The sequence below is a fragment of the Lissotriton helveticus genome, chromosome 8 (genome assembly GCF_964261635.1).
Source record: "Lissotriton helveticus chromosome 8, aLisHel1.1, whole genome shotgun sequence".
Lineage (NCBI taxonomy): Eukaryota > Metazoa > Chordata > Amphibia > Caudata > Salamandridae > Lissotriton > Lissotriton helveticus.
Window position 1 is genome coordinate 1,038,572,136 of NC_136069.1, and position 18,786 is coordinate 1,038,590,921.

Sequence of the window (18,786 nt, forward strand, 5' to 3'; positions counted from 1 at the left end):
AATTCTTTCTTTTTTTATTTTTCCTTTGGCTTTGATGAGTTATGTACACCAAGGCATACTATGCTTACACCATATGTGGTCATTCGGCAACGGTGTATATAGCTGGAAAATCATACGTCAAGTGAAGCAGGTATGCGGTATCACAGGGCATGTCAGAGCTTCTAAAGTACTGGTGTCTTCTGATGTAATAGCATAGTCACATTTCTCCTGTGCTAAATGATTGAACTGTTCATGTCACACCTTGCTGCTTCTCATTTCATAGGGTGGAGCTCTTTCTTCAACTTTCTCCCATCCGGACATTTTCATACTTTTCCTCATTCACCGGTGAAGTGTTTTTTTGCACTATTGTTGATTAACTTGAATTCTCTTTAAAAAAGCCAGGCTGAGTCTTGATGTCATCAAGGTCTGCCTGCCCCTCAGTATTGATGGCAAAAGTAGTCCTTTTAATGTGGTTGCCGATGTATTTCCTTATGTTCACTACTGTAAACCAGTCTCACTCTGTGATTCTTTCTTTTTTTTGTTGCAGTTTTATATAGCACCAACACCACCCGAAGGTATTGAGTGCTTTACATAAGCACCAGTTACTTTATTTTGTGCAGTTTTCTAAAGCGCAAAACACCACCCGAAGGAACTGGAGCACATTATATTAGCACCAGTTACTTTACACAAGGACACATTCATTTATGTAGGCACAGTGAGATGAAGAGATTTGCCCAGTAGAAGGATGTTAAGCCGATGCCGCAGCTCAAACCTGGTTTCCCAGGCCCATTGTCAGCAGCTCTGGCCCTTATGCCACATCGACTCCCAAGAGGATGCCACATTGTTTCCCTAGCCTCTGCACCAGTTCCACATTTTGTGATTACGGGCGAATTACTTAATCTTGCCGTGGCTGCTGGTTGCCCTTCTCCCTCCAGCGCGTCACGGCATGCCCCATTTTCTTTGTGCAGTTTTATGTAGCGCCAACCCCACCCAAAGGTATTAGAGCGCTTTACATTAGCACTGGTTACTTTTTTGTGCAGTTTTATATAGCTGATAAAACACAAACAGCACTATATTTTTATTTTTGCACGATCCAATGGCATTGGGGTGCTCACTCCATCCGCCATCTTACCATACTTTACCTCACTTTAAGATGCTCTACTCCACTCTACTCACCACCACTCCATTCTAGGACACTCTAGGTCACTCTATGCTACTCCACTCTACACCATGCTATGCCATGGTACTCCACTCTACTCTACTCTATGACACTCTACTCCACTGTAAGCCACTCCCCTCCACTCTCCTCTCCGCCACTCCATTCTTTGGCACTCCACTCTACAGACACTTTATGCTTCTCCACTCTATGCCTCTCCACTATACGCCACTTTACTCTATTCCACTCTATCAGACTTTACTTCACTTTACAACACTCCACGTTTCTCCACTATGCACCACTCCACTCCATGAAACTCTACTTCACTCTGCACCACTCCACTCTATGCCACTCCACCCTACAACACTTCATTCCCCTTTAAAGCACCACACAACAATCTACTCCCCTCTACCCCAGTCTACGCCACTCCACTTTATGCCACTACACTCTTCTCTACTCTATGCCAATCTATGCCACTCTACTTCACTCTACACCACTTTACTGTTCTCTACACCACTTCACTCTACGGCACTCCACTCTACTCCACTTTATGGTGCTCTAGGCCATGTCACTCTTCACCCCAACACTCTGCGTCACTCCACTCTACAACACTCTACTCCACTCTATGTCACTCCACTCTGACACTCCAGTGTACAACACTCTACTCCACCCAGCCCCACTCTACTGCATTCCACTCTGTGCCCCTCGAATATACTCCATTCCATGACACTCAATTCCACAACACTCTACACTACAACACTCTACTGCACTCTACTCCATTCCACTCCACTCTACTCTACAACACTCTACACCACCTACGCCAGCTGTCCATACTCTACTCCACTCCATACTACTCCACTCTTTGCCACTCCACTCTACAACACTCCACTCTACACAACTGAACAAAATTCTACTCTGCGACACTCTACACCACTCTATGACACTCCACTTCACTTCACTATACACCACTCCACGACACTCCACACCATTCTACGTCATTCCATGCTACAACACTCAACGCCTCTCCACTCTGTGACACTCTACTCCACTCTGAGCCTCTCCACAACACGGTACTGCACTCTACGGTGCTCTGCTCTACTCCACTCTATGCCACTCCACTCTACACCTTTCTATGCCACTCCACTCTATGCCACTCCACTCTAAGCCACTCTACGCCACTCCATGCCACTCTACTTCATTCTACGCCACTCCACTCCACTAAAAGCCTGTCTACCAATTTCCTAGTCACTCTATGCCACTCTACGCCAATCTATACAACTCCATTCTACTCCACTTTACGCCACTCCACTCTTCTCCACAATCTTCCAGTCTATGCCTCTCCAATCTACAACACTCTACTCCACTCTACAACACTCTACTCTATTCCAATTGAACAACACTGTATTCCACGTCACTCTATGCCACTTTATGCCACTCTACTCCACTCTATGTCACCCCACTCTATTCTACTCTACTCTACATCACTCCACTCCATGACACTCTACTGGCCTCTCTACTCTACCTCATTCCTCCCTATGACACTCTACTCCACTCTACACCACTCAACTCCACTCTACACTGATCCACTCTAGACACTCCACTCCAATCTACAACACTCTACTTCACTCCAAGCCACTCCGCGTTATGACACTCTTCTACTCCATTCTACGCCTCTGCACTCTACTACACTCCACTTCATGCCATGCCACTCCACTCCATTACACACCACACTCCTCTTCACTATTAACTTCATTGCACCTATAATCCAGCCCTACATTATTTCAAGGCTGTACATGTGATTTCATGTAGCAGACACAATTTTGTAACAGTATTGGGTTTAGCATAGTTGCAATGCATCAAACTCTCTGTGTCACCTTGCCCAGAACAGCATTCCTTATTGCTAATCTTGAATCTACCCCCGAAAACTGACCTGCAAAGATCAAGACCCTGACAGGCCTACTTAAATCCCTACAATCCTTGCACTCACAAGCCCATATCATGCTGTTTGGTGATTTCATTATGATTTCATTATGAACTTACTGCAAGGCTGTCAAGCTCCCTACCACAAATAATTTGCAACCAGTCCAGCTAAGATCAGCTTGGTAAGACGTGCATCACTGCAATTGAAGCTCTGGGTTTTTAAACAGTAAATGGTCTCTGTTCACAGGACCAGCAAGCAGTGTTCACCAGACTGACAGACAGTGCATATTCCCCCTTCAACTCCACCCTGGCAGACTCTGACCTATTTGGAGGAATCAATAACTTCTTCATAAAAGCCAGACTAGAGAGCAATCATTCCGCCCAAACATTTGCATTAGAGATCACCCTCCGAAGGGCCCCAGTGGCGAAAGGTCTATCTTCATCTCCACAGGTGTTCAACCTGAGGCGTCTCATATGAAAAGATACAATGATAGCTAGCATCAATGTTTTTATCACTCTCCATCTTGCAACTGAGCCCTTGAGAGCAAATTTCACCCACATAGACCTGGGAGGATTTAATCAAGGCTCTCACAACAGAATTTCCAAATAAACCTCCAATCAAACATGGCTGTGGTCCGATTGGGCCAAATGGTTCACACCACAACTGCGGACAATGAAAAGCAACTCGAAAGAAAGATTAGAAACACATCCACTTTGGGCTGTTCACTTAGTAAGGGAGCCAAATCCAAAATTATCAAAATGAAACAAGCCAACATCATAGTGTTCTGGACAGCTAAATCCAACTTTATGAAGGGCTTCTGGATTAAACTGCTTCACGCAAGAAACCAAACAAATTCCATAATCTTTCTGGCCCGGCCCGATATCAATAAAGCAGTAAATGGCAACCATCATCATCACAATACTGGACTTACAGAGTCTGCCTGGTCAACACACATAGTTGCAATATACAATGAGGGCAACTTGGGCCAGCCTCTGAGATTAAAAATTATGCCGATGGGCATCCTCTTGCGAAGTCCACAACCAATCGAGGTCCCTTAAAGTGGCGTAAGAAAACTTGCAGGGGACCCAGTAAGGAGCTCTCAGGCCCACCCGTTCACCATGCATGGAGCTCGGGCGATCCTTATCCTGGTGGCTGCAAAGAGTTTTGTTACACCACTGCTCATGCCAGGCTCCAGCAGGATACCTGGCTCTAGCTCAATTTGAGGCCCTCTTAGACCTTGGACCCCAAAACAAGGTGAGATTTAATGTGGCTTCTAAGATTTTATGTGGCTTCTGTCTGCAGCCACGCTCTAACTTCATGTGCAATGAGGTGGTTTGAACATGGCTGGGCCCAAACGGAGGTGGCATAGTGAGCAAAAGAACGATGGGTTGGAGTGCTGCCCCGAACGATTGCAAGTTGTAAGCATTCCTTCCATCACCTTATGTGTGTTTAATGTACCGCCCTAAGTGGCACAGTTCTGTCCAGACATAGGTCCCATGCTCACTGTGTCACTAGAACCGATCTTTACACAGCTGATGAGCCCATAACTAAGGGAAACCAGTCCTGGGTTGCTTGTGTACCAGTTCAGGGAGGATCTGGTTGGGCAGTGCGGGCTGGCCTGTTCCCACAAGGAGCAGGGTCAAGACTGATTTGCATATGGTTGGCTCCAAACTGAGGTGGCTGGTCAGCAAAAGAACCATAGCTTCGGATGCTACCTTGAGCGACTGCCTGTAGTTAAAGAAATTGCAATCATTCATTCCATCACCTTTTGTGTGCTTGATTTAACTTTTATGCTTCACAAAGAATTAAAGACACAGTAATGACGTTTAATGTAAAAAATAGGCAATACCCATCTAGCTGAATGAAACCAGAAACCTGGGATCAATCTCGACTTCCCTGCTACTCCAAATTATGTGATCCTAGGAAGATATTTTACTTTACGGAGCCTTCTTTTTCTTCATTATTACATATGAGAACGCCTTCAAGTGTCTGAGTTTAGAATATGGTCTGTACAAAATAATATAAATCAAGGAATACAGGTTCCACATGACAATTGACTTGCCTCATAGTTTACTTGTGGCATTATCATCAAGATGAGGGTGGAATGAATGTCACTTTGGGGAACATCCATGACAACGTGGTCAAAACACGGCGCTGCCATTACCACGCGTCTTTTACAACGCAAGTCGTTACCACGACTTGCGCTGGAGGGTGCTCTAGACTAAGGAATAGTAGATTTACTATTCCAACACCTTCCCTACTGTACGTAGGCTGGAGTTGGAATAGTAAATCTTGCTATTCCTAAGTCCAGCACCCTACAGCGCAAGTCGTGGTAACGGCTTGCGTTGTAAAAGATGCGTTGTGATGTACCGCGATCTAAAAGATCGCGTTGTAACATCATACAACCGTCCCTTTTATTAAATACGATGCGCTCAGGTGAAACATTTTTGCATGTTAAAGAAATACACTGTTTTTGAATTTTTTAGACACTTTCCCATTCATATCTAAACATTTATGTTTTATTTAGGGATTTCAACATATAACATAACAAAACATTAAACATATCCCAGGACAATGCATTGCACTATGGTAGAGAAAGAATTCAGTAGAGAATATAAGCAGCTGATCAGGATGGCGAAGCAGACAATAGCAGTCAGAACAAGCATTGACATAGCCAATAGGACTCGTGCTTGGGATCGTATAAGTGGTCGAGGGGGGCGGGAGCATGGTGAACACAGTGGGAAGGGGGCGGGAGCATAGTGAACACGGTGGGAAGGGGGGCAGGAGCAAAGTAGAAAACTGGAAACGAAAGTACAGCGGGAGGGCGGCGGGAGCTAATGCAGACAACGGGAGCAGATGCATGGAATGATTTCCTTTAAAATGCAAGACTAACCCCCAATTACCAAAGACTGACAATGAATCCTGGGGCTAGCGTAGTGTGCTAATCACCGTAAAGTACTTCAAAGTCTCATCAGGGGTAGTAAGCGCTACATAAACGGATTTTCAAAACGAAACCTAAGCCTTTCAAATGCAGTCAACATTTACATGCATAATCCACCCGACAAAAATGTAAATTGAAAATGCAGAGATGCACGAACACGACCTGCCAGCCACCGGAATCCCATTGGAAAAGATTCTGACTAAACCTTTGTGGGAGACTCACCTGCATCACATCATTGGCAACAGAAAAAAAGTTACGTGTCTGAGCAAATCTTGTTTGGAGCAGACGGACGAAATACCGAGCGCCGAGCACCGAGCCGCGCTGAGAGGAGGAGGAGGAGGAGGAGAGAGATGTGAGGCGAGACGCAGCTCGTTTAAATGAAGGCCAGATCTTACCAGTATATCTGTGCAGCAGGCAACCTGGATGACAACATAACTTTCATGTCGCTAGGGTCACAGAGCTCATTTTCCACCTTTTACAAACTATTTCAATGTTATGTTAATGTTTATTTGTTTGTGTAGAGCACACTGAAAGCCAAATGTGCTTCTAGGCTGCAATGGCGCGGCCTTCAATCTCCAAATGGGCACGCGCCGGATCATGTTTATGAGGAGGTATGTACTATAGGAGAACAACGTATGCACAGAGGCATTTTACAAGTGTCACACAGAGCGCGGCCTATCACCAGCATCTCGCTGCAGCTGGTGACGTGGCAGGTGCCATCTTAGTTCGGGAGTTGCCTGGTACGTCCAGGATTAGAGAGCCTGTGTATCAGGGAATGGTTTTGTTGAAGCTGAGCGTGTGCTGTGACCCCGGCATCAGGGTTGTAGAGAAGAGAATCTAGCTTTCAAAAACGCAAAAGACAGCCAGGGGAGACCATGATATATGGAGCCCAGGGAAGTGTTCGTTAGGGAGTCAAAACGTGTCATCCTCCTCTTTGTTGGATTTATCTCTGGCAGCCGCTGGGGCTAGCCCGGGCAGAGAGAAGTGGGAGGGGTGCATGCGAGGCAGTGCAGCATCTTCTACAGCACAATGGGCGTTGCGCACCTGAACTGAGTGGTCTGAGTCTTTGGTCCTGCCTGCCATCTGTGGATAAGGAGGGCACTGTGGCCGCAGTAAAAAAGGGAGTGGATGGGTCTAGATGCCCATGGACGCTGAGGGCACCACTCAAGGGGGTTTGAGTGGAGCGGGGCCAGCAACGCCACAGTGTGGAACGGGGACGCGGCTTCGAGGCTCAGTCCATGTACAGCATTTACCTTGCTGGAGCGAGCATGGTCGCCATCTGTTTCCAAAGCGCGGGCTCTATAATTGCAAACAGATGCCGCAGCTGCTTGCTCCTGAAAGGTAAATGCCATACATGCACACATGCTCATTAGAAACAGTGCAGTCCATGCACATGTTTCCGAAAAAGTCCTGAGTGATTCCAAGAGGTTACATCTAAGTAGCGCTTGGGCGCTGCATAGGCAAGACCTAAAAAGTCACAGCCAAGCAGACCAACACCACAGTACGCTGGCAGACACAATAGCACATTAATGTAAGTCTGGCACAGAAATACTGTCCGGGCACCTACTGACCTCAGCTGTGGCTAATGATCGCAGCGCAAAGCAAATGTAGTGCCAGTAGCTATTCACGCAGGAGATCCCATATGTCTCTTGGCCTGCTCGCAAGTGAGAGCAGGACGCAATAAGTGTCTGGTTGTTCCATACAGTGTGAAAGGTGTTGGAGCCACGTTTTTGCAGGGGATGCTGTTTCTACACCTAGTTGCAGGCAACCCGCCTCTTTGCCATCAACGGTGCAAAAGACACAAACCTGCGTGCAGTCTCTTGTATATTTAGTGTGATTGCATAAGGGCCAGTTTGGGGGATGGTGTCGCTGCCAGGCCAATCATTTCTGATAGAGCCTGGAATATCATAGTCTAGTCATTAGCTATGGGCGGGCATAGCCATTCACTACCAGCAGGTGAACATGGAATCCAACCGCAGCACCCAAGCAAGCAGTATAAGTTGTACACCCGGTACATAAACTTAAAGTTTATAAGACAGAGCTGACCGTGGGGCTAAGGCTCTAACCTGCATGAACAGAATATCCATTCCTTATTGCATAGTTGTACATATCTGTCGCCGGATTTACTTGCAAAATATTTTCAGAGCTCCACTCGTGCAAAGGGTTTTAGGGCAAAGCCAGACCCTTAGCCTCGCTCTCCCTGGTATTCTGCTGACTCACTCATCTTTATGACAGTGCAACTGGACTGATAGGGAGGGGGAGAGTGGGGATCGCAGGGGCATAGAATATGAAAGAAAAACAAAGCCACTTCAAACCTTAAACTGTTTCTCTGAATGGGGCTGACTGACTGTCAGGCCTTAGCTTCAGCCCACTCCAGTCTGTGGCAATGTAGGAATCCTGTGTTCCTGTCTACTGAACCTGCAGCAGCCCGGGCGGTGGCACACGAAGGGGTGGGTGGGATGTGGGGGTGAGACCAGCTAGACCAAACAGAATCCTATGCGCGCAACGCCCATTCGGCCAAAAGACCTTCAAGTGCCCTGGGTTAGGTGCCGTGAGTGGCATAACAAAATGTGAGTGCCCACCCTGAAGAATATGCTGCTCACACTCACTTCAGTAGGGGCGGAGGGGCCCCCCTCCAGTAAGGCTAAGCCTGGGCCCCCCCCCGCACCGCGGGGTCCTTTGTTACGCCCCTGGTCCCTTACACTATGCTGAAACATGAATAGGTTGCACATACTCTGAAAAGGCTTAGGTCCAAGGAGGCTTAGAGCCTAATGGCCTTTCAAATGCGCTATTCAAGAAATTCCCCTTCCTTTGGGCTCCCCATTTAACACCGTTATTCAACCATGGACTGTTAATTTACTCCATCCCGGATTCCTGGTGAGGCAACATCCTACAGCAAATTTACAAATCAGGCAGGCACTCAAATCCTGCAAACTATAGATTAATCGCCTTAATCGACGTAGAAGCAAAGCCTTATGCTTCCAACTTGCTTCTTGACCTGGAGGACTTGGTCAACTGGTCAAACAGTGTGCCGAAAACAAAGACTGGCATGAGAGCAGATATGAGCACATTAACAAATCTACTAGTAGTAACTTTACTTGCAGCTAAAGCAACAGCAAAATCCAACAAGCTCTATGCCTGCTTTGTACCGAGTTAAAGACAGACTTCAACAAGGTACTGAGGGCAAAGCTGTGGAAAACAAATGGCTTGTTACGGGGCGCTAGCAAAACCTTTGGACGCAATCATCAACCTCTACACCAACACTTGGATACAAATTAAGATCGGTGACAGCCGAAGAACCACACAAACAATCTGCACCAACATAGGCCTAAAACAGGAGTGTGGCCTGGCCCCTTGTTTATTCAACATCTACACGGCAGACCTTGACCGTCACCAAGCTCAAGTGCTGAGGGATCCCCCACCCCCCTTAGGCTGGGCCAGGAAGAAGTCAGAAGCCTTCAGTACGCAGATGATATTGTCCTTCTTAGCCAAACACCAGCAGCTTCTGATGGATCAATTATGGGGATACATTAACAATCTGCGGCTATATCTCAATTTCAGTAAACCAAGGTTCTCTGTTTCTCGAGTCCACACAACGAATTACAGACCAAATTTACTTGGCGGGTCAAAGGCAACTCTATAGAATTGGTGAAATATTATAAGTATCTTGACGTCCACATGGATTCACACTCAACATTTAATACTCATCTTTCAACCAGAAGAGCTATAGCAAACAATCTTTTCTTATCATTCAAAACTTTAAAGCAAAAGACACAAAACACCTCGACACACTACCTTCTCCAGGTCCTTGGTGCAAAATGCATTTCTTCGCTATCCTATGGTTCACAATAGCTAAAAGGGAAAGATGTCCGGATTCTAAACACATAACAAACGAGCCTCTTAAAAAATATCTTTCCAATCCCACAGGATGTTACGCAAGCCCAAATCAGGCCCAAGTCTGGCCTGCACCATCTGGGCCTAGCAAGGAATGGGGCCTCACTTAAACTGTGTTGGAGGCTGAGATCGGCTGCATCAAATTAGCCTTCACGTCAGTGTTAGTTGGAAACTGAAAAACAAGCCCATGTAAAGACTTCATGTACTCTACCATAAAACACTCAATCAAAGCTCTCCGATTAGAGGATGCATGGTACACCTCCATGGAATGCGCTGCTTTTATTAGAGCAGCCAAGCTTTTATCATGAACCTTGGATAAGGCTGAATTGGCTCAAAAATGGCTAACTTCAAGGGTAGTTTTGTCATTGTATGCGATCTGAGACTCAGAGCAATATCTTAGGGCCCCATTAGGATGGTGGGCAGATCGGCACCACCGGGCCGACGGTAGCCACCGCTGGTCCGGCGGGGGCGATCTGCCCGCCATCCATACCCAAAAACCCCCCGTCATATTAGGATAGCTGGGGGGTACGTGCGGACGGAAAGACCGTCCCCCGCTTTTCTGCTGGTCAAGTCATTGACCGGGCGGAAAACATGCATAATATGGTGGTGATGTCTGCCAGACACCGCAATCCATATTATGATGATGGCAGCAATTGACCTGCCGCTATGGAAAGTGATGCGTTTTTTCGTGTTGGGGGCCCTTTGTGGGCCCCCAGGGTGTTGGGGGTGGGGGTGCAATTAGGGGGTACCCATGGTACCCCCGACATTTGTTTGCACAAGGTAGCAGGCACAGTGCAGTGCATGTCACTTTGTGCATGCAAATGCACAACATGCAGTTTTTACATTGCGTCGGGTGCTGCTTGCAGTACCGCCCGCCGCAATGTAAAATATGCAGGAGGCGTGCCCCTCATAATCGGCACAGCAGGACGCCGCACCCCTGGCAGGTGGCCCCGCATACAGTTACGGTGGCGGGCAGACTTTGTCCGCCCGCCATCGTAATGGTGCACATACTTCTCATTTGTCTGCGGTCAGGAAACACGATTTGCTGTTCATCTGCCATGGTGTTTTTCCATCTAAAGAGTTCACCCCTTCCTGGAAGCAGTCCTGGCCCAACAACCAGTGCTGCCTATGCAGATATACTAATGAAACACTGCTCTACCTACAATGTGAGTGACAGGCCCTGTTAAATAATAGGTGAAAACTCTTACGGTCAGCTCTAAGATCTCTGCAAATTAGGTCATGCCTCCCAGCAGTAATAGCCCTACTATATGGGAATCCAGTTCAGGTATCGTGTAAGGTGGTGACGTTTCTCAACAATGCTTCTAAAACACTGGAAGGGCGCTGTATTTGAAGGTTCACCGACAGAATATCGACACCTAAAATACCCCCATACAACAATATTGAGTTATAAATATTGATGTAAAAAATATCGACATCCTATATTTATAATGATAAGTACAAAAATATCGAAAGAAAATCATCAATGTGAAAAATATAGTATATAGTAATATATGTACAGATATAGGTTTATATATATATAAAAAATATATATATATATTAAATATATTTAATAATAGAAATTTTAAAAATGATTTAACATACATTTTAACAATTATAACAAATAAACGTAATAAAAAAAGTTAAACACACATATATAATAATTAATGTATATAGTTACTTTAAAACAATTATTAAACTATTAATTTGAATTTATTTTAAAATTAAAAAAATTGACAAATAAATGTATACATACTCATACCAATAATATGAAATCTAGTAAAAAAAAACATTCTAATCCGTGAAGCAGTAGGAAATTACTATTCCCACTTCAATGAGTGCAACAGTAGGGAAAGTGTTTGATAGCAAAGGGATAAAAATTACTATTACCACTCCAATGAGTGCAACAGTAGGAAAAATGATGGATAGCGGAGAGGTAAAAAATAACTATTCCGACTCCGGTGAGTGCAACAGTAGGGAAAGTGTTGGATAGCGGAGGGGTAAAAAATACTATTCCCACTCCATTGAGTGCAACAGAATGAAAAATGTTTGACAGAGGAGGGGTAAAAATTACTATTCCCCTCCACTTAGTGTAACAGTAGGGAACGTGTTGGATAGCAGAGGGGTAAAAATTACTATTCCTACTCCAGTGAGTGCAACAATAGGGAAAGTGTTGGATTGCGGAGGGGTAACAATTACTATTCCCACTCTGATGAGTGCAACAGTAGGGAAAGTGTTGGATAGCGAAGGGGTAAAAACTACTATTCCCACTACAGTGAGTGCAGCAGTGGGGAAAGTGTTGGATAGTGGATGGATAAAATGTACTATTCCCACTCCAGCCAGTGCAACAGTATATCGACACAGGATGCTCTTCGTTCCCAAACAAAAGCAGCTTCAGCCCAAATTCTTTCAGCTTGATTATTTATTTAACAAAATATATGTCAAAAACACCACCGACGCGTTTCGGTGCAGCCGCACCTTGGTCACGGGTAAAGCTCATTACTATGTGCATTTCTTTTCAAGTGCTCAAACATTAACATAAAAGTAGGACTACTCATCCCAACACCATTTAGAGAACCACCTAAATGGCAGACATTTTGAAGTGTTCAAATGATTCAAATACTGTGGTTGTTTATATTATTCAAAAAAGTTAATCACAATTTTACTGCCCAAGTGGGCCTGTGTGCTCATAGTATTACAATCTTGCCCCAGTGGGCATTTTCATATAGTCTCTCATGAGAAATTGTCCAAAAGTATCATGTAATCTTGCCCCAGGGGGCTTATATTCAGCCACAATTCAGTCAATATAGTTTTGTTCAAGGTTGCCTTTAGAAATATGTTCATTCAACGGTGTGCGGACTACTTTGTCTCCTACAAAAAATATAAAATGTGCATTCACTTCAGTGTTCAGTGCATTTTAAAACCAATATTTCACATTACAGACATCATAATATAGCATCCTAGCAACATTCTGCATAGTTTATTCTCCTAACCCAAATGTACCGCCATCTCCTCATCTTTGTTCAAACCGTTTGGATAAACTGTATCATACTTTATTATAAATCTAGACTCTAGTTGACGAAGCTGTCTAATTCTGTCACCTCCCCTTTCCCAAGGTGGGACCCTATCCAGGGCACAGAACTGCTATTGACCGACGTCCTTGTTATGGCATTCTTTAAAGTGTTTGGCTAGGATGCTATATTTTGATGTCTGTAATGTGAAGTATTGGTTTTAAAATGCACTGAACACTGAAGTGAATGCACATTTTATATTTTTTGTAGGAGACAAAGTAGTCCGCACACCGTTGGATGAACATATTTCAAAAGGCAACCGTGAACATAACTATATTGACTGAATTGTGGCTGAATATAAGCCCACTGGGGCAAGATTACATGATACTTTTGGACAATTTCTCATGAGAGACTATATGAAAATGCCCACTGCGACAAGATTGTAATACTATGAGCACACAGGCCCACTTGGGCAGTAAAATTTTGATTAACTTTTTTGAATAATATAAACAACCGCAGTATTTGAATCATTTGAACACTTCAAAATGTCTGCCATTTAGGTGGTTCTCTAAATGGTGTTGGGACGAGTAGTCCTACTTTTATGTTAATGTTTGAGCACTTGAAAAGAAATGCACGTAGTAATGAGCTTTACCCGTGACCAAGGTGCGGCTGCACCGAAAGGCGTCGGGTGGTATTTTTGACATATATTTTGTTAAATAAATAATCACGCTGAAAGAATTTGGGCTGAAGCTGCTTTTGTTTGGGAATGAAGAGCATCCTGTGTCGATTTCACGGGAGTCGCTCCCCCGCTTCAACCCGCCATCACAGAGAGGCCTGAGGATTGGCGAAGTATAAATTACATTTATATATATATATATTTATATATATGTATACATATATATATATATATATATATGTTAAAAATTAAAAAAAAACTCTATTTAATATAAAAAATTACTAAATTTAAAAATATTATAATATTAAATATATATTTGACAAATACCTACAAATAGTATATTGATAAATAAAATAACGAATAATTTTCAAACAAATAAATATTTTTTATTAGAAATTATTTAAAAACAAAAACATTATAACATAAATGTAGCTTTTTTATTTTCTACCCTGTAACACCACACAATTCACAACCCACATCTACTTTCATATTTAACATAATTAACTATCAATTAAAGAAATATTTTTAATTAAAAAGCAAATTAAAACACATACAAATTATTTAACTTCCCACAATTTAACCCTATAATCCTCACAAGCCACAGCCAAAATTAAACAGTCAAGAAATGAATTATACAACTAAAATGTATTTTTAATTAAAAAACTAATAGTATTTAACAACTAATTATAAAGGAAGTCTTTACTCCCCACCCTTTACCCCTATAAAACCAAAATCCACACAAAAACGATTATCCTAATTAATAAGCAATTTATTAATAAATATTAATGTATTACTAATTATTAATTAATTAATTAAACTTACATTACTTCCCAGCCTTTACCCCTATAAATATATTATTAATTAACACCTAATTATTAATTAAACATAAATTACTTCCCACCCGTTACCCATATAAATCGCACAACCCACACCTAACATTAATTATACAAGTTCCGTAATTAATTTTCAATTAATTAATATCAATTACCAACGAATTATTAATTAATTACAAATAAATTACTTCCCACCCTTTACACAATTTCCATACTTAATTCTTAATTAATTGACATTAACTATCTAATTATTCATTAATTGAAAATAAAATACTTCCCACCCTTTACCCCTATAAACCTTACACCCACACCAAAAAATAATTACACAATTACAATAATTAATAACTAATTAATTAATATTAATTAACAAGCAATTAATAAATAATTAATAATAAATTACCTCCCACAATTAACACTAAAAAATCCTAATTAAATTAAAATTAATAAATAAAAAATATTCATCAATTTATTATAATTACATTTCTTCCCACCCTTTTCCCCTATAAACCCACGGAACACAAATATTCTACATTTAATTAAAATAAAATTGATAACTACTCAAAATTTAACGGATATTTGAAAAAACAAACAATACTGATACAAAAGAAAATACATCATAAACATTTAAAATATATATTAAAATACATAACACAAATTAAAAAATCAATATTTTTTAAACAATTATATTTTTGCAAATGATATCAATGACTTCTATATATTCTTTAATGATAATTACAACTCGATATTTGTGTAAGTCAACATTTTTAACTCAATATTTTGTCTTAATACCATATTTGAAATGCAGAGAATCTCAAAAAATGGACCTGTAATTAGAGGGACTCCATTTATTACCATTTAATATCGCCTTTGCAGAAGCTCAGCCCATTAATGCATGAGATTGAGACATTGCTGTCACATCAAAGCATTAGCACTTTACCCCTGGACTGGTTCACCATTCCTAGTATTCAACGCCTCAAAGAGGCTTTAAACCCTTCATTGATTGCTTGTCGATGCCCTACCCGCTAGTACCCCATTGGTCCCATTAAGGTTTGACCTTGGGTTACTCCCCGTGGAAGAGGAGGTAGCCCTGAGGCCATTAACTTACTGGAGAAGATTCTGGTCGGTCCCAATGCTTGCCCCCTATCGCGCAGAGTTTCAGGAGGTATGGGTGGCATTGAGGTCAAAGAAAATTACATGGTTATCCCATATCAAGGATTTGTGTGTACGGCTTGGTGTCCCTGGGCTATGGGAATCTCCTGAGTCAGCTTCTCTGGCCTATGCCAGAACTGACCTGGTAAAAAGGTTTAGGTCCAATAATTTGTTGGCCCTGCTTGCTAGTATGGAAGTAGGGAGAATGACTAGTCAATTCCTCGATATAAAAGCAGAATACAAGAAGGAGGAATTCCTTGATATGATCTATCCTGCCCAAGCTAGAAAGTTGTATTTGCAATTGAGAATGGGTAGTTTGCCACTAAGGTCATTGACCAACAAATGGGATCTAAATAAAAGTACCGAGTGCCCGGCGTGTGAACACCCATTAGAAAATGAAAGCCACGTATTTTTCTTCTGTCCAGCATATGGGTTGTCTCGTAATAGATGGATTAAACCTATTTTCAGGAATCTGGGTTTTCGCAAATGCGAGCATGCGCTCAGAGTACTTAAATACGATACCCGCCCACCGGTTGTTTTTGCCGTTTCCCGTTTTCTGCATGGCATGTGGATTAAGCGCAGAACTTTTACAATTTTTAGACCCAAGGCTTTCAAGATAGCCATGAATCACTTTGATAACTACTTAGATGGTTTAATTCTATTTTAAGCCATGAGTGTTTTTGATGTAAATTTGTGTATATATATGAAATGTGTTCTTAACTTAAATTATGTATTACTCAAAGTGGATTTTAATGTTTTATTCTCTGTTTTAACATGTGCTTTTATGGCCCACTGTGGTCGAAATAAAGTTATCAATGATGATGGTATATTAAAAAGATTTTAAATATTCTAACAATAGAAATTACTTACTTATACCAGTATGTATCATTGTTTTGCTTGGGGTTAGCAGTGCCACCTATGGCATTCACTCATGCTAAGCTCTTTGGAGATGAAAGAAAAGGGCATACGTTGTGCAAGTGGACTTACTGCTATATGGTTGGTTGAGCAAGATAGGCATGCAAGCATGTAAGCATCACTATGCAGAAACCAATCAAGGCAGGCATTTGCTTTGATAGTCTGCATGTATTTCAGTAGTACATTAAATACTGAGGGCTGATCTTAATAAGTATCTGAGCCATTACAAAGATATATTGCAAAGAGCCCATTTCTGCACATATGTGTAAATCCACACTAATCAAGTAAGTTCATAGCCCCATAGACAAAAAACTAGAAAAGTTGCATGAGGCATTTTCCATTTTGTTTTAAGATGTGAAAACCCATGTCATACTTCGATATCAGCGATCTCAAATCGGGTAATTTTTCAAGAATATAAACACAAAGCATGTATTTTATGTAGTGAATAAAACGGTAAAGCTTGATAAAATCTGCTTGTAAATGTTAATAGACATGTTTTTTCACAATGTAGGAAACAAAGAAGCAGGGAAAAATGTAACCGTATTTTGTAAACAATGGTTCACCACTAACTGCAATATGCACACATACCGTTCATATCAAATCCTTGACAGCAGTGAACAAAAAACAAGTCACATTTCAACACCTTAAACACGAAGAGCCTTTTTGTAATATTCCATCCCTTTGTCCATGAGTTATTTTGTGTCTGAGTGTGACTGTCAAGTGACCCATGTCATGTGTGGCACCAGTTTTGCCTTTTTTGGCCAACATTCTAAACTTAAATGTTTGCTTTAATAGATTACAAAATCAGAACACTCGTGATATGGAGGCCACTCGTTAGGTATGTAGATGTGCCTGTTTTAGAAATGTGTGTGCCTGTTTACGTATCACAGTGCGTTGTTTGTGCATATGGGTGTCTGTGTGTGCCTATGTTCATGGGTGCCTGTGCTGTCTGTGTCAATATGCGCTTTGTCTTGCTACTGGGCCGTATCTGCATAGAAGCCTGTAACTGTCTTGCTCTGTACATATGTGGGTATTCTTCTGCATGGATTCACTGGTCATAGCCAAATCCTATTGGCTTGGTTAATGCTTATCAAGCAATGGGCTTCTGATTGGTACAAAACAAAGCAGCACTGATTTTCTGGGCTTCAAACTATGATAATTGACTGAAAACTGTCTTTGATGATCCAATTTAGCACATTAGCTTTTTGCTGCAGACATAAATACATTTTTTTGTTCAGTTATTTTCTGGTACTCAGCAAGTTTGGTAAACACCCTAAGAAGACAAATACAAAATCTGATGCTGATACATCAGATATGATTAGATAACAATCATTATTAATTCAAATAATCCTACCTATTTTACGGAGTTCTATGGAAGTTTCAAATTGCTGTCCGGCAACAATAAGTAAAACTGCAATGTTGATCCCTGAATATAGGCTTGGTTGAAGTTCAAAACCTTTGCGGTACCTGCGGATGCAAATATCAATCCTTTAGAATCCATTATATCCACATGCTTTTTAATAAAAAAACATTTAATAAGGCAAAATTGAGCATTTAACTGAGATACTTTCGATGGATTTCATACAACCATTCGGTAAATTATAGCGACCGGTCAGAGAAGCCATGCATTAGTGGTCCATGTGCGAAATAATCTACCCTCCTAACCTAGTGGAATGCCCCGGTTACTATCAAGTAACCGGCATTACTCTTAGCCCAACATTTGCTCCTCACGGTCCTAACTTGTGATATGGGCTCTGTCTCTGAGACTGGAAACCGCTATGAAAAATCCTGAGATTCTATGCCGCATCCACCATTAACTATGTTTCATAGTCCAACAACCAGATGTTCATGCTAATACTGCCAGATCTCCCTCACTCTGTCCCGCGCATTTGTAGCCCAAGAATGAGAAGGTGCAAGACATGTAAGATGCATGGAGCAGTAGGGCTGGACTGGCTGTCCCAGGAATCGGCCATTTCCCCTGGAGGCTGGAAGGGTGGGGGTCAGTTTTGCAGTGGTGGGGGCTGGTTTTGTTACTAAAGGTCGGTTTTGCAGCAAAGCTGCAATATCGGCCCCCAGTAACAAAAGCAGCCAGCATTTCCAGCCTCTGGGGAGAGGAAGTGCTTCCCCAGGGTTTGGTCCAAGAAAACTGCCAGGGCTGCTTTGGGTTCCCAGTCGGATCATGTGGAGCAGTACTGAAAGTAGGAACTCTAAATGAATTCCCTGCACTATGAACTCGCGGACTCTCGGAGGATAAAGCATAATTTGTAAAAGGGAGTAGACTTACAAAAGAGTGAGTGAACTATGAAGTCCACTG

General features: G+C 42.2%; 1 protein-coding gene across 2 annotated transcripts in view; it reads right to left on the reverse strand.

The window, feature by feature from the left end:
• Nucleotides 1-18,786, reverse strand: part of MAP3K15 (mitogen-activated protein kinase kinase kinase 15) — a 1,227,172-nt gene that overhangs the window by 431,390 nt on the left and 776,996 nt on the right. For both annotated transcript variants that reach the window (XM_078657886.1, XM_078657885.1), the window contains exon 8: nucleotides 17,827-17,939. In XM_078657886.1, coding sequence (XP_078514012.1) covers nucleotides 17,827-17,939 — 113 coding nt within the window. The remainder of the gene's footprint in view (nucleotides 1-17,826; nucleotides 17,940-18,786) is intronic.